The sequence below is a fragment of the Sorex fumeus genome, unplaced genomic scaffold (genome assembly GCF_029834395.1).
Source record: "Sorex fumeus unplaced genomic scaffold, SorFum_2.1 ptg000063l, whole genome shotgun sequence".
Lineage (NCBI taxonomy): Eukaryota > Metazoa > Chordata > Mammalia > Eulipotyphla > Soricidae > Sorex > Sorex fumeus.
Window position 1 is genome coordinate 48,445,890 of NW_026606120.1, and position 14,500 is coordinate 48,460,389.

The 14,500-nt window shown below is 54.0% G+C and overlaps 1 protein-coding gene across 7 annotated transcripts in view; it reads left to right on the forward strand.

The window, feature by feature from the left end:
• The window catches only part of MYO18A (myosin XVIIIA), a 103,772-nt gene that overhangs the window by 12,487 nt on the left and 76,785 nt on the right, over positions 1–14,500 (forward strand). For 6 of the 7 annotated variants that reach the window (XM_056127980.1, XM_056127979.1, XM_056127982.1 and 3 more), the window contains one exon: positions 281–1,359. In XM_056127980.1, coding sequence (XP_055983955.1) covers positions 361–1,359 — 999 coding nt within the window. In that variant the 5' untranslated portion in view covers positions 281–360. Of the gene's footprint in view, positions 1–280; positions 1,360–14,500 lie in introns of those variants that run through there. The other variant, XM_056127981.1, reaches the window with a different exon arrangement.

A 14,500-nucleotide genomic window follows, 5' to 3' on the forward strand; every position in this document is an offset into this window, starting at 1 on the left:
AAACTCTTAAATAAATGAAGTCCAGACTCCCAGGAGATTGGACTCCTAGATGTCTCCTTCACACCTAATTCGGAGAATTTGGAGTCTGGACTTTTACAACCTTATCCAAACTTTTGGGAAATGAGGATAGTGATATCTGTGTTACACAGATTCAGAAATAGGGATAGTACTGTGTTGAGCAGAACCCTAGGCCCTAAACTAGCTCTCAGGTCATTGTGCCCCGTACTGGGAACTGGAGACCCAGGAAGTCTCTGAATAATCTTTCTCTTTCTGTTTGTAGCAGCCAGGTGGGATACAAAGGCCCCAGACTAAGCACTCATAATCCTCTGGGGGTGCCACCCCTGAAAACAGCCCCCCACCATGTTTAACCTCATGAAGAAGGACAAAGACAAAGATGGCGGGCGGAAGGAGAAGAAGGAGAAGAAGGAGAAGAAGGAGCGGATGTCAGCTGCGGAGCTGCGGAGCCTGGAGGAGATGAGCCTGCGCAGGGGCTTCTTCAACCTGAACCGCTCCTCCAAGCGGGAGTCCAAGACGCGCCTGGAGATCTCCAACCCCATCCCCATCAAGGTGGCCAGCGGCTCTGACCTGCACCTGACGGACATCGACTCGGACAGCAACAGGGGCAGCATCATCCTGGACTCGGGGCACCTCAGCACAGCCAGCTCCAGTGATGACCTCAAGGGCGAGGAGGGCAGTTTCCGGGGCTCTGTGCTGCAGCGGGCCTCCAAGTTTGGCTCCCTGGCCAAGCAGAACTCGCAGATGATCGTCAAGCGCTTCTCGTTCTCCCAGCGGAGCCGGGATGAGAGCGCCTCTGAGACCTCCACGCCCTCGGAGCACTCGGCAGCCCCGTCCCCGCAGGTGGAGGTCAGGACTCTGGAGGGACAGCTGGCGCAGCATCCTGGCGCGGGCCTCCCTCGGTCCGGGCCCCGCTCCCGAGTCCCTGAGCTGGTGACCAAAAGGTTCCCCGCTGACCTGCGCTTGCCCGCCGTGGTGCCCCCACCACCCCCTGCCCTCCGGGAGCTAGAGCTGCAACGCCGGCCCACCGGGGACTTCGGCTTCTCCCTGCGTCGCACCACCATGCTGGACCGCAGCCCCGAGGGTCAGGTGTACCGGCGGGTGGTTCACTTTGCGGAGCCTGGGGCGGGTACCAAGGACCTGGGCCTGGGACTGGTGCCAGGGGATCGGCTGGTGGAGATTAACGGGCACAAAGTGGAAAGCAAGTCCCGGGATGAGATCGTGGAGATGATTCGGCAGTCCGGGGACAGCGTGCGGCTCAAGGTGCAGCCCATCCCAGAGCTTAGTGAGCTGAGCCGGAGCTGGCTGCGGAGCTGTGAGGGGCCCCGCAGGGAGCCGGCGGAGGTGAGTGACTCCCTGGGCTGCAGTGAGGGTAGCTGGGCTGGGGGATGCTGGCATCACCTCCCCTGCCCCTTGGCTGGATGACCGGTACCCAGTGCTGCGGTGAAGCTGTGCAAGCATGTATGGGGACACCAGTGCTCGCTGGACTTCGGGGACCACTCATCAGCCTGTGGGGAAGTTCCACATGGGTGTTCTCAGCAAGGGGGGAAATGTATTTGACTCCAGCTTCTGGGCAGAAGGCTGGGTTAGGTCTTTCTTTGGGCACAGTGTTTTCTGAATTCTAACTAGGGGGCATGTGCCACTTGCAGATTTGAGAGACATTCGGGAGTAAAATATAGACTCCCTGTTATTTAGCTTTTCTAGGTTTAAAAAAAAAAAAACATTATTTCGAACCTGGGTTGTTGGTGGACCTTCTGGGATCCATGCCGCTTTGGTCAGTGCCCCTGGAGTGAGGCTGGCCAAGAAAGGGTGCCGATAAGAGCAGGGAAGGGCTAGATCATGGAGGATCGTGTTTATCGTGGTGGTTTAGATTTTAATTCCAGGGGAACCATTGTAAGGGTTGAAACAGGGAAGTGGCCTGTCTGATTCATAAAGATCTGGGGCTCCATGAGTATTATTCACCTCTCCTGGAAGAAGAAAAGCACAGCTCTGAAAAAGAGCTAGAATCAAGCCTGCAGAACTAATGTGACCTCACTATGTCTGAGACCCCAGCTCTCATCCCATGCACTTAAAGGGGGCCAGTTCACAGGGACAGAAGAGACTCAGGTTTTACATTTGAGTGGGTTTCCAGGGGATGGGAGATCACTGGCCCCAGGAGGTGTGATGATTGGCTGGCTCCATTAGCAGTTTGTAATGTTCTGCTTAAACAATACACTTGAGGGGCCAGAGAGACAGTACAGCAGGTAGGGTGCTTGCCTTGCATCAGCTCACCCAGACTTGATTCCCCAAGCTCAGTAGATCACAGAACCAGGAGTAAGCCCTGAGCACAGCTGGGTCTGGCTCTCAAACCAAAAAAATTTAAAAAGTGCCTATGAAGGACAAGTTGGCCGCTGACCTACCTCTCTACCAGAATGTGGGTATTTTAGTACTGTCCAAACCTGGCCGCTGCAGCCTGAATAGCGCACAACCTGGGCAGGCAGGACTGTTTTAGCACTAAGTGACCAGCCAGATGTGTCAGAGTCTAAGTCGGAAATGCTGAGGAAACAGGCAGAGTCCAGCAACGTTTCCCTGGGAGGGGTCCGGGGTGTTCAGGGCTGCCCAGCCCACAGCATATCAGGAGCAGGGGGTCAAACTCTGGCAGGAAGCACGGAAGTTGGGTTCCAGACTTCCTTTATCCCAGGTCTGGATATAGTTGGAGTCAGGCAGCTCAGAAAGGGGGAGTGAGTGGAAGTGAGTTCTGGAATTCAGGGAAGGACTGGACTCATTTTTTCCAAAAACATCCATGGAGCACCACCAGGCTGAGTTGAACATGGGGAGGACTTTGGAGTGTCTTCCTTCCCTCCTTCCTTCCTCCCTCCCTCTCTCCCTTCTTTCTTTCTATCTCTCCTTCTTTCAATCCTTTTTCTTTCCTTTTTTTTCTTATTTTTTCTTTTTAAGGTTTGGGCTACACGTGGCAATGCTCAGAACTTACTCCTGGCTCTGTGCTCAGGGATCACACCTGGCAGGCAAGGGGAACTATATGGGTTACCGGGGATCAGCTGTGTGCAAGGCAAACACCCTACTTGCTCTAGCTCCACTTTTCCTTACCTCCCTTCCCTTTCCTTGTCCCACCCCCTACCCTCCACTGGCCTCACACTTGCAAGACCCATGGTCTACCACTGAGCCACATCCCAGGCCCCCAGGGGAGAAGACCTTAATTTAGGACCAGATCAAACCATGTTGCAATGTCTGTCTGCTTTCTCACAGGCTCACATGGCATTTAACAGATGGAATTTTCTTCTTAAACAATGAGTTCCCTAGAGGCTTGTTGCCAGCTCCCTGCTGAACCACAGACAGGCCTCCCTGGGACCCTGGGGCTGGCATCCCAGATGCTGTTTATAGTGCAGGGATCATCCTGGCATCTCATGTTTCCCAGCCACCCTCCCTGCCCAGCTAGCTGCTGCTTTGCCGTTCCTGGGTAGTGGGTGGTTTAGGTTGGGAGGCCCTGGTAGATTCTACATTACAGTTGGTATCCCTGACGTGCTTGCTGGCTTGCTCTGTCCCTCTTGGGAGCAAGCCCAAGGGGCTTGGGGGATGTCTGGAGGATGTCTGGGGAATCTGCCAGAGGGCTCCGGGGAGAACCTATCGTCAGGAGTCTCCTAGAGCTACTTGACAGGACAAGCAGAGGACAGAGAGAAGCCCTGTGTCTCTTCCTCCGGTGGTGGTGGGGCAGCGGAGGGGCGCAGAGAGAGCTGGTGTGGAAGTGCTGCCGCCTCTTCTGAGCCTCTCACCCGCTGTCTCCTTCTCTTCCTCCCACTCCAGTTCCTGCTGCTTTCTTGGCGGGGGTTCTAATCCCCGTTCATGCCAAGGAAGGAATCTTCCCACCTCCTCCAGGCTCCTGGGTGAAGTCCCCTGACAATGCTAGCCCTTCAGAGGCAGCTCTGGGCAGACACCCTACCTGTCCACACATTGCTGGTCCCCCAGGGAGTCCTGGAGGCTCTGACTAGCCACCTGTTCTCTTTTTGCATGTGGGGCAGGGGGCAGGCCCTGAGACTTCTCTCCAGGGCCTGCGTGGAAGGCCCCAGGGAGAGGCAACCCCAGAGGTTCCACTGTCTGTGGGAGTCCACAAAGCATGGCCCATACCTCTTCCCGTGACCCTGTCGCTGCTGGGCCAGGTCCTGGGATCCAGGAGCATGCAGTGCACGTCCTAGCTCCGTCAAGACAGACACAGTCAAGTCCAGTAGGGGGTCATGGTTGCTGGAAGGCTGAGTCGCGCTGCAGGGGAGAGGGGCATACAGGAGTTCCAGCCCCGTGCTGGGAGCCAGAAGAGTGCACTGGCCTCCAGGGGGGTGAATGACAGGGAGGCCTGGAGGGTGGAGAGAGGACATACTTGGGCCGCGTGGGGACAGTGTGCTGGGATTGAGTATTGTCCAAAGCAGCCAGAGAGGCAAGCAGGGACCAGGTCACCAAGGCCGGGGGAAGCCAGACAAAGGAATGTGAACTTTGGCCTAAGAGCACTGAAGCGTTGTGATCTGTGGTTGAGAGGAGCAGATTTGAGAAATTCTGTCTGGCTGATGATGGAGAATGTTTCCAGGTATAGCCAGGAGAACCTTGGAGACAGGTGAAGGTGGACGGGCCTGAAGGCCTGGATCTGGGAGAAAACAGTGGTGCGGGAGAATTGGCCCACCGGGACAGTGGAGATGGGCACAGTAGGGCCTGAGCGATAGTACAGCAGGTAGGGTGCTTGCCTTACATGTGGCCAGCTCGAGTTTGATTCCCAGCATCCCATATGGTCCCCCAAGCACCACCAGGCATAATTCCTGAGCACAGGGCCAGGGACAGCCCTTAAGCGTCACCCATAAATGAGAGAGGAGGGGGGAGAGAGAGAGAGAGAGAGAGAGAGAGAGAGAGAGAGAGAGAGAGAGAGAGAGAGAGAGAGATCGTCATGACCTACAGATGTGGGGAAAGAGGAGGGGGTCACATGTCATTGCCAGCTTAGGGAGAATGTAAATTCTTTCCCCAGCTTCTCAAGGGAGGTATTGGAGGAGGGGAGGAGGACATCAGTTTCGGAACAATTACTATTTTAAGTTTTCCAGAGGCAGAATTCTGTGAGTGTGGTAAGATTAGGTGAGGTGTTGATAAAAAGATGGATCTCAGACCCTCTGGACTGGGGAGATAGTAGTAAGGACCCGTGCCTGTGGGAGGTCTGGATTCAAATCCCCAGCACTGCATGGTCTCCCCACCCTGAGAGCTGAGAAACCCCCAGGAGCAGACCGAAAATAAAAATAAAGCCTCCTGTTCTGTGAGTCTGGGAGGTGTTGGGGTCGTCAGGGTAGGAAGTAGGCTTAGTCTGTTAGGGTCTCTGTCGTGGGGACAGGTGGGGGTTGTCTGTGAAAGTAGGATGTTTTTGCAGATCTCAGAAAACCCCACCTGGCTAAACCTTGGTTGTTGGCCTTCCACCAAGAATCAGAGACGTTGGCCTGTGTGGGAGCTGCCCAGGGAGCACTGCCTGCCTCACTCCGGAGGCCATGCTGGGAGAGGAACAGTGCAGGTCAGCGGGAGGCCACATTTCCTCCCTGTCTAGTGCAGTTTCCTGACCCTTGGGAGCTGGCCACCACACACCCGAGGTCTGGAGTGGTTTCTCGTGGGGTTTGCTCTCAGAGGCACTAGTTCCTTTTGCAGACTGTCTATATCAGTGTTTCTCACCTTTTCCCTGACCATGACTCGGTTCCGATCTTATCTTCTTCATGTGGAAAGAACTTCCCTGACCCCTCATCCTAATGGTTGACCCCTTAGTCTCATGCTTTGACTCCCAACACCCGCTTAAGAAATTTTAACCTGTGACCACCTTGGAATATTCTGTGACCCTCCCCCTCCCCCCACACCACCACCACCACTGGCGGGTCATATGTAGCCATGTTGCTCTTGGCTGTGAAACTTTGGTCTAAAGGTTGGAAGAGAAATGGGTACTGTGGAAAACACATGCACTCTGGAGCTGGAAAAACCTATGTTTGCATTTTGCTAAAGTTACTGAATCTTTCTGAGTCTCCCTTTGTTCATTTCCTTAAATATATAATGAAGTCTTCTTACGACCACGCACTGTAGGGGCACCAGGAACTACATAAGGAGAGCAGAATCTCTCCTTGAGGAAGCACAGCAAGCATCCTGACTGCTATCCACTTACTCTGTCCAGTATCCAGATAGGCAGGAAGGGGAAGTGGCCGGTTCTATGAGGGAGAAGGGGCCTCAGTTGGAAGAGACTCCCGGAGAGGAAGTCTTTTTTTTTTTTTTCCAATACATCCGGCTGTGCTAATGGCTGTTCCCAGTGGTGCTCAGGGGACCATGTGGTGCTGGGAATTGAATCTGGACCTCCTTCATGCAAAGCCTGAAAGCCTGTGCACAGCCCATTAAGAACTCTCTTTGGCCTTCTTTTTCTTTTCTTTTCAGTTAATTAAAAAAAAAGGTTTTGTTTTTGAACCATACCCAGCTGTGCTCAGGGCTTACTCCTGGCTCTGTGCTCAGGGATCATTCCTGGAGGGCTCAGGGGATCATTTATGGTGCTGGGGATTGAATCCAGGTTGGCATGTGCAAGTCAAGTACATGTAGCCCTACCCATTGTGGCCCCCTTTATTAGCTTCTTTTTTTTTTTTTTGTAGTGTCGGGTCCTCCCCTTTTTTCCCTTTTTTTTTTTTTTGCAGGTGCTTTACTCAGTCCTTCTGAGGACCACTCTTGTTCTCTGCTTTTTTTGTTTTGTTTTGTTTTGCTTTTTAGGTCACACCTGGCATTGCACAGGGGTTAATCCTGGCTCATGCACTCAGGAATTTCTCCTGATGGTGCTTGGGGAACCATATGGAATGCTGGGAATCAAACCTGGGTTAGCCACATGCAAAGCAAACGCCCTACCCGCTGTGCTATCGCTCCAGCCCCCACTCTTGTTCTCTGTATGTGGGCCTTGTTCTATTCTGAGAGAATCTGAGAAGACTCATCACAGGACAAGCTCACTCTGAGGACAGGCTGAGGGTAGGGAAGCAGCTGGGCACTGCTTCAGTTCAGAGTTATAGAAGGACAGAGGTTTCTAACCTTTTTTACACTTGTAAAAAGTGGCTTGAGGGGCTGGACCGATAGCATAGCGGGTAGGGCGTTTGCCTTGCACGCAGCCAACATGACCGACACAGGTTCGATTCCCAGCACCCCATATGGTCCCCCGAGCACCGCCAGGAGCAATTCTTGAGTGCATGAGCCAGGAGTAACCCCTGAGCATCGCCGGGTGTGACCCAAAAACCAAAAAAAAAAAAAAAAAAAAAAAAAAAAAGTGGCTTGAGACTTGGTAGTTGCAAATCACAGTTCTAGAATGCTTCTGTTCTTAATGTCATGCTACATAATCCTTGGAAGGGTTTTGATTTTTATGTTTTAAATGAGACTATTATTTGTTTTATTTGCTTTTTTTTTTTTTTACTGGGAGGTACCCAGAAGTGCTCAAAGATTATTTCTAGTTTTGATCTCAAAGCTTATTCCTGGCTTTGTGCTCAGGGCTCACTGCTGGCAGTGCTCGGGAGACCATACGGGGTCCTGGGGATTGAGCCTAGATCGGCAACAAAAGCAGTGCTTTCACCCCTGTACTGTCTCTCTGGCCCCAAACAGGCAATTTTTTACTTTATTTTGTGCCAAAGGTTCAAATGGCATCAGAGTCTCATCATGTGAGAGCCCAGATGTAGGGCCTCAGAGTGGAACCCCCAAATGAAGATGTTTTCGGTCATGTGGGACCAGTGCCAAGGGTGTGAATACCTGAGGGTGAAAGATCCTTGGTGGGCTCCTTGGGGGGCTACCTAACCTGGATCCGTGGTGCGGGACCAGCAGGCCTGCGTGATGGTCTCAGTCACATCTCTGCCGCCGTGCTTGCTCTCCCGAGACGCTCTTCCTCCTTCTCCCTGAGACATTGAGTGAATGGTGCCTCAGGATCCTGACCAGAGAGCCCATGGGTACATGGGTAATGGGCACAGTGCCCAGGCCACACAGAACAAGGTGAGGGGATAGATTCTGGTCTTTGGGGGGTTTTGCAGGCACAGCGCAGAGCCCTGGTGTGGGAGCCAGGGCAGCATCTCACCCTGACCCCTCCCGGCCCCAGCCCTAACCCTTCCCGCTCACCCCGAGAGCACAGCCACCCTGCCCTCTGCTCCCTTCTAATCTTTCTTATTTACTTTGACATGGTTCTGGAAAATACCAGATAGGCAAACACCCAGCCTGGGGGTGGGTGAGGAGTGGGGTGAAGGGGAGAGTGTGGCGGGTGGGAACACAAGTATTTTAAAAATGCTGCAAATCTCTTCAGCGTTTCTCAGAAACCACAAGCACGCGCGCGGCCTGCCAGTGGGGCTCCGGCCACCCTGCTCCGCAGAGCTGCTGGATTCTCCTCCCCGGGCCTGAGGTGTCGAGCAGCATCTGGGAAGGGGGGAGTGGTGACCCAGTTGGGGCGAGGGCTCCCCTGCTGCCCAGGCCGGCTGCCTGGCGCCTTCATTGTCAGTCCTGGGCATCAGGAACGGATGTGCCCCAGGACATACCAGACGGGCACTGCATGGAGAAGTGAAGTCTTCGTGGCCCCCCACTTCCTGCAACACAGTTTGGGGAGGGTGGGGGCTCAATAAATGCTCAAGTCTGCCATGGGGTTTGGCAGCGGCTTCTGTTCTGTTTTACGTGGGGGACGGTGTTGGCGGAGCTGGTTTGGAGAAGCAGTTTTTTCAGACTCTGGCCTCTTTGCACAAACTCCTGCATGGGGAAAAACAGGGGTGTTTGCTCAGCGTTCTGGGTAGCACCCTACAAGGTGTGTGGCACATACGTGCTTCCTCAGTTCGGCTTACATGACCTGCTGAAGAGGCAGCTGAACAGAAGTGCCTGGAGGAAGGAGCCTGAAAAATCCCTACGAGGTTCGGGGCAGGCGGGCGTGCCCTAGTTCCCTCCCTACAGTGGGCTCTGTTCTGGGCTTTAGTTCATTTCATCTTCCCAACCGCTCCTTGATCTTTTTGGGTTTGGTTTTGGTCTTTGGACCTGACTGGCTGGTGCTCAGAGATCCCTCCCAGTGGTGCTGCCCGCCAGGGAGCAAAGCCGGGGTCTGCTGAGTGCAAGGGAAGTGTGTCTTAACCTCTGTACTATCTCTCTGACCCCCAACAGTGCTTTGAAGTATGGTTGAATAATCTTTATTTTACAGATGAGGAAACTGGATTGTAGGAGGCAAAGTTTAAGTAATTTGCCTAAAGGCTGGAGAGATAGAGTGGCAGATAGTGTGCTTGCCTTGTACACACCCGCGTTCAATCCCAGGCATTACATGTGGTCTCCAGATCCTTGAGCACAGAGCCAGGAGCAAGCCCCTGAATATCACACCCCATTCCCATGTGGTACCCACCCCACCTCCACAAAAAAAAAAAAAAAAAGGAAATTATCTTAAGGTTTCCAACTATTAAAGAGCATATGGGGATTTGAATCCAGGGCATCACCTCCACTGCTTAGAGAATAGGGGGAGGCAGTAGTGGTCCAACCTTAGCTGCCTGCTGCCTGTCCATCTGTCCTGCTGCCTGTCCCTAGAAGCCTGTTCTCCAGAGGGAAGGGGAAGCAGGAGGGGCTGACTATCATGCTCTGTGGCTCTGCGGGAGGAAGTGTGCTCAAGGACTCTGGGTGCTGGGAGAGGTCCCAGAAAGGAAAATTTAGGAAGAAAAGCAGCGCCTGGCTTGGCAGCGCTTGGATGTGGCTCCCAGGTTGGTGGAAGGGGCGCATTTGCCCTTCTGCATCCCTGCTACTGGATCCTGGAGGGCAGATTGCTGTCCCCCTACCCTTGGGGCCCTTACCAGCTAACATGGATCTCCATGACACTTGGGGTGGCAGGGTCCCTGGAAATCCCCCTGACACAAGACAAGCACCACTGTTTGTGAGAGGGTGCTGTGGGCAAAGGTGGGGAGCAGGGTGCCCAAGGTGGGTTTATTGTAGATTTTTTTTTTATGGGTCGGGGGAGGAGTTTGCTCTACTGTGCTCAGGGAACCATATGGGGTGCTGGAGATTGAACCTTGACCACTGTCTACAAGGCAAGCACCTTGATCCCTGGGCTATCTTTTTCAGTCCCTAAGGTGGGGCTTTTATTTGCCACAGCCGTTTCCTCCCTGCTGTGCCCTTATTCCGAGAAGCAGTTCCCTGCCCACATCAGACACTCAAGTGCAGTGCCAGGGTTTGCTCCTCATTTCCTCAGGGCAACCTTCCCTGATCTTCTGGGATCATGACAGGTCTGCTCCAGGAACACCCCATCCTTCTACTCTGATGTTTTGGGTTTTGTTTTTTAGGTTTCAGGTTTTTTCGTTTTTTTAGCCACATCTGGCTGTGTGCAGGGCTCCTGGCAGTGCTCAGGGATTATAGTGCTGGGGATTGAACTGGGCTTGGCCATATGCAAAGCAGTTGCCTCATCTGCTCACTGTACTGTCTCTTTCAGCCCCTTTTCTCAGTCTTCATCTGCAGTTTAGCTTTTTTTTTTTTTTGATTTTTGGTTTGGGGGCCAGACCTGCCAGTGCTCAGGGCCTCTGCTTGCTCAGGGATGACTCCTGGTCGTGCTTGGGTGACCATATGTGGTTCTGGGGATTGAACCCAGCACAGCCATGTATAATAAGGCCAGCGCCTTACCCACGCACTCTCTCTGGCCCCTCCATCAACAATTTAATCCATGATCTGTTTCTCCCGGGCCAGAATACACCATGGGAGCAGTCCCTGGGTGTGGGTTAAAGGAAAGACCATGGGTTTCTACTCAGGAACTGCTTTCCTGTTCTGCCTTGCATGGCCTTATTTGGCTCACCTTGGGGACCTGCAGGTCTCCAAATCGTGTAATGAGGTGCTGCTGGTGGACCAGGAGAGTGAGGTGGAGCATATCCTGGAGAAGGGAGGTGTCATTGGGAGGAACCTCCTGGGAACAGCCTGACTCCTGTGGACTCCCCCTTCCCCCCTCACCCCCCGCACCCCTTCCTAGGGACACATGGGTCACACGGGCGCCTCCCCAGGGGGCCTGGGAGGAATGTGCCTGTTTTTGGGACTGAGGGCTCTGAGGGGTGGAATGTTGCCCCGGCAGGGATCAAGGCTTCCTCTTCCCTCTTTCCCGGCTGCTGCGTGTCGGAATGTCAGCAGGCTGGGAATTTTCACAGCAAGGATCTCCCCCCAGTTAGGACAACAGATTCCAGCTGGAGTCTCAGGACAGCTCCTGCCTGGCCAGAGCCGACTGAGAGGGCAGCAGTGGCGGCTGTGCTTTTTGGGGTGGGGAGGTGGGGGGCAGGTGCAGTGCCTGGCCTTTTGGGGACAGGTTGTCTGTCTCCCCGCCAGCCCAGGTGGGGCTTCCGGAATTCCTGGGCTCAGGTGGTGGGAAGCTGTGGGGACCAGAGGCGAGAGAAGGTGGCTGGCAGACTGCCCTGGGCCGTGCTTCCTCCAGCCCAGACCTGAGTCAGGAAAGGGAAACCACCTTGGATTCCGTCCTCAGGTGGGGCCGTGCTGGGTGCTCTGGCCTGTGGGGATCATGTGCTTCGGCAGTGTCACCCTGCTACATTTGTCACTCGTCTCCACTCCGGGGCCTCATGATACCTCCTGCACCTGGTTCCCATTCTTAGTGACCTTTTGGGCTCCTATGCCCTCTGCCCCCTGACCTCTCTTCTGCTGCTTCCTCCCTCTCATTCCCTTTTCTGCAAAGAGCTGACTCATTTCCTCCCTCTTCCCGGCTCCTCTCCTTGCCAGGCTCTGTGGCAGGCGAGGCACCCACAGGGAGGCTGCTGCCTCCGGGGCACTGCCTTAGCTCTCTCCTCTGGAGCAGGACTGTGAGGCTGCCCCTAGCTCGGGGTGCAGGAGAGGGCTGGGTAGTGGGCGCATGTGAGGTGCAGGCATGGCCCCGGGCTAGAGAGAGGCCAGGTCGGAAGGGCTGGGAGCCCCCCCACCCTGTCTCGTGCTGTGGGCTTGATTCTGGGGAGATGTGATGCCAGCCTGTGAGCAGGCACTTGTGCTATCCTTGGAGAAGACATTTGCAAAACAGAGAGCTCTCAGCCCAGGGTAGCGTGGGCTCACGCCAACAGTGACACTGGCAGCAGCACCAGCCACTGAGGACTTCGGGTGCCACCCAGTTTCATGCCCAGCCCGTCATCTCCAGGGGAAAGTGCTGGAGATCCTGGGAGCCATCCAGGGCACTGCTGAAGGGAAAGGCCCCATCCCGGCTCCTCCGGGGCCTCCTCCTCTGGGGGTGGGTGGGTTGTGGAGCAGATGGCAAAAGCACAGTTCAGCACAGGGCAAAGTCTCCTGCAGGGGTGGTTGGCAACTATACCTTGCTCTGGCCAGAGTTGTTCAGACCCTGGGCACTGGGTGCCTGCCCTGGGGACACAGCGCTGGGCCTGCGCAGCCTGTGTCCCTTTCCCGGGCAGCCCAGGTTACCAAAAGGACACAGGCCCGGGCTGAGGTTGAGGCCCTGTGCTCTTGGCCAGGCTTCAAGATCAATAGAAGTGAGAGGGAATCCGGGCCCGCCGCCCAAGCTGCCTGGGGGACTGCTGCGGTCGGTCTTCCCGGAATCAAGTGACCAGCAAACATCCCCGTTCCCCGGAGCCCTTGGCTCGCCTGGCAGAGCCGCACTATTGAGCCCCACTGCAGGCTGTGGCCATCCGGACGCGCCTCAGGATTTCTGGGCAATGACTGGAGTTTCTGGTTTAGGTGAGGTTGATGGCAGCAGCCAGGAATGCAGCTGAGGCTTAAAGGAGATGAGGGGTGCAGGCTGAATACCCCACCCCAGGGGCCCCCTCCCTTGTGGAGGCAAATCACCCTGTGACAGATGCCTGTCTACACTCCTCTCCCAGGGCTTCGTTATTGTTCCTTGCACACACACACACATGCACACATACTCACCCATACACACACATACACATTCATATACACACATACACATGCATACACATCTACATACCCAGACACATATGCATGTACACATATGCATACACACATGCACACACATTTATGCATACCTACATACCCAGACACATATACACACGTAAAGGTAAAGGTAAAGACCCTCCTGTTGTTCATCGATTTGCTCGAGCGGGCCCAGTAATGTCTCCATTGGAGATTTTGTTGTTACTGTGTTTGGCATATCGAATACATCATGGGTGGCTTGCCAGGCTCTGCCGTGCGGGCGAGATATACACACGTACACATTCATATACACATCCACACACTTTCATGCACACCTACATACCCAGACACATGCATATCACTGTCACTGTCCTCCCATTGTTCATCAATTTGCTCGAGTGGGCCCAGTAACGTCTCCATTGTGAGACTTGTTGTTACTGTGTTTGGTATATCGAATATGTCATGGGGAGCTTGCCAGGCTTTGCCGTGCGGGTGAGATACTCTCAGTAGCTTGCTGGGCTCTCCGCCGAGAGGGGCTGAGGAGTTGAACCCGGGTCGGTCGGGTTGAATGCGCACAAGACAAATGCCCTACCACTGTGCTATTGCTTCATCCTTCTATTTCAATACCCACCAGAAATGCTAGCGGTGTCCTTGGGCTGATACTAATATAGCCGTCATCTGGAAGTCAGCATACAGACCAAGAGGAGGCTGGGCCAGGTCTCCCCATCAGCCCTTACTCGAGTGCAGTGCCCAGTAAGATCTGAAGCTCCCGAGTCAATCAGTGCAGACAGGCTGCCCCTAGTGCTGACCTTCAGGAGAAGCCCACTGGACATGTACTTCTATATGCACATGTACATGCACACACATACATGCACACCTACATACCTAGATACATATGCACATACACACGTACAGATCCATAGACATAGACACATATGTCCTTCCACACATCCACAACACACTTCCATACACAAACACACAGGTTCACAAACGCACACATTCATAGCCATATACACACACAAATGCACACATTCATAGCCATATACACGTGTGCACATGCATATCCATACAAACATTCACACAGGCATCTATACACAGAAATACATATGTACACATAATTGCATACATATACACACCTCATCGTTACTTGGCCTGGATCTGTGAGTACTGTGACAGGACACCCAGCTAAGAAATGTCCAGGTTTCTCATTCTGGGCTGTCCTCTACATATTCTTCCGTTTCTTCTGGCTCTCACCTGCTCTGGCCAGAACTCCAGGAGTTTGCTCTCCAGGGCAGGGGCCAGTGGAGTTTCCATGCTTTTACCAGGCCCCTGAGTTCCCCACCCAGCTCCTGGTTTTGAGGTCTGTTCTTCCTCTGGAGGGCCTCTACTAGAAAGCAAAGTGGTTTTCAAGTTTTTCACACCTGCTACCTGCAGTCCTGTTCCAGCCCCCCACCCCCCACATCCTGTTCTCTTTGAAATCCTGAAGCTGCAGCTCCTGTTGTAGAAACAGATGCTGGCAGATAGGACATCAGGTGAAAGGCTGCTTTGGCTTGTAGGAACTACTCCTAGCTCCTTTTGGGGAGAAGAAGCAGAGGTAGAGTCAGTATAC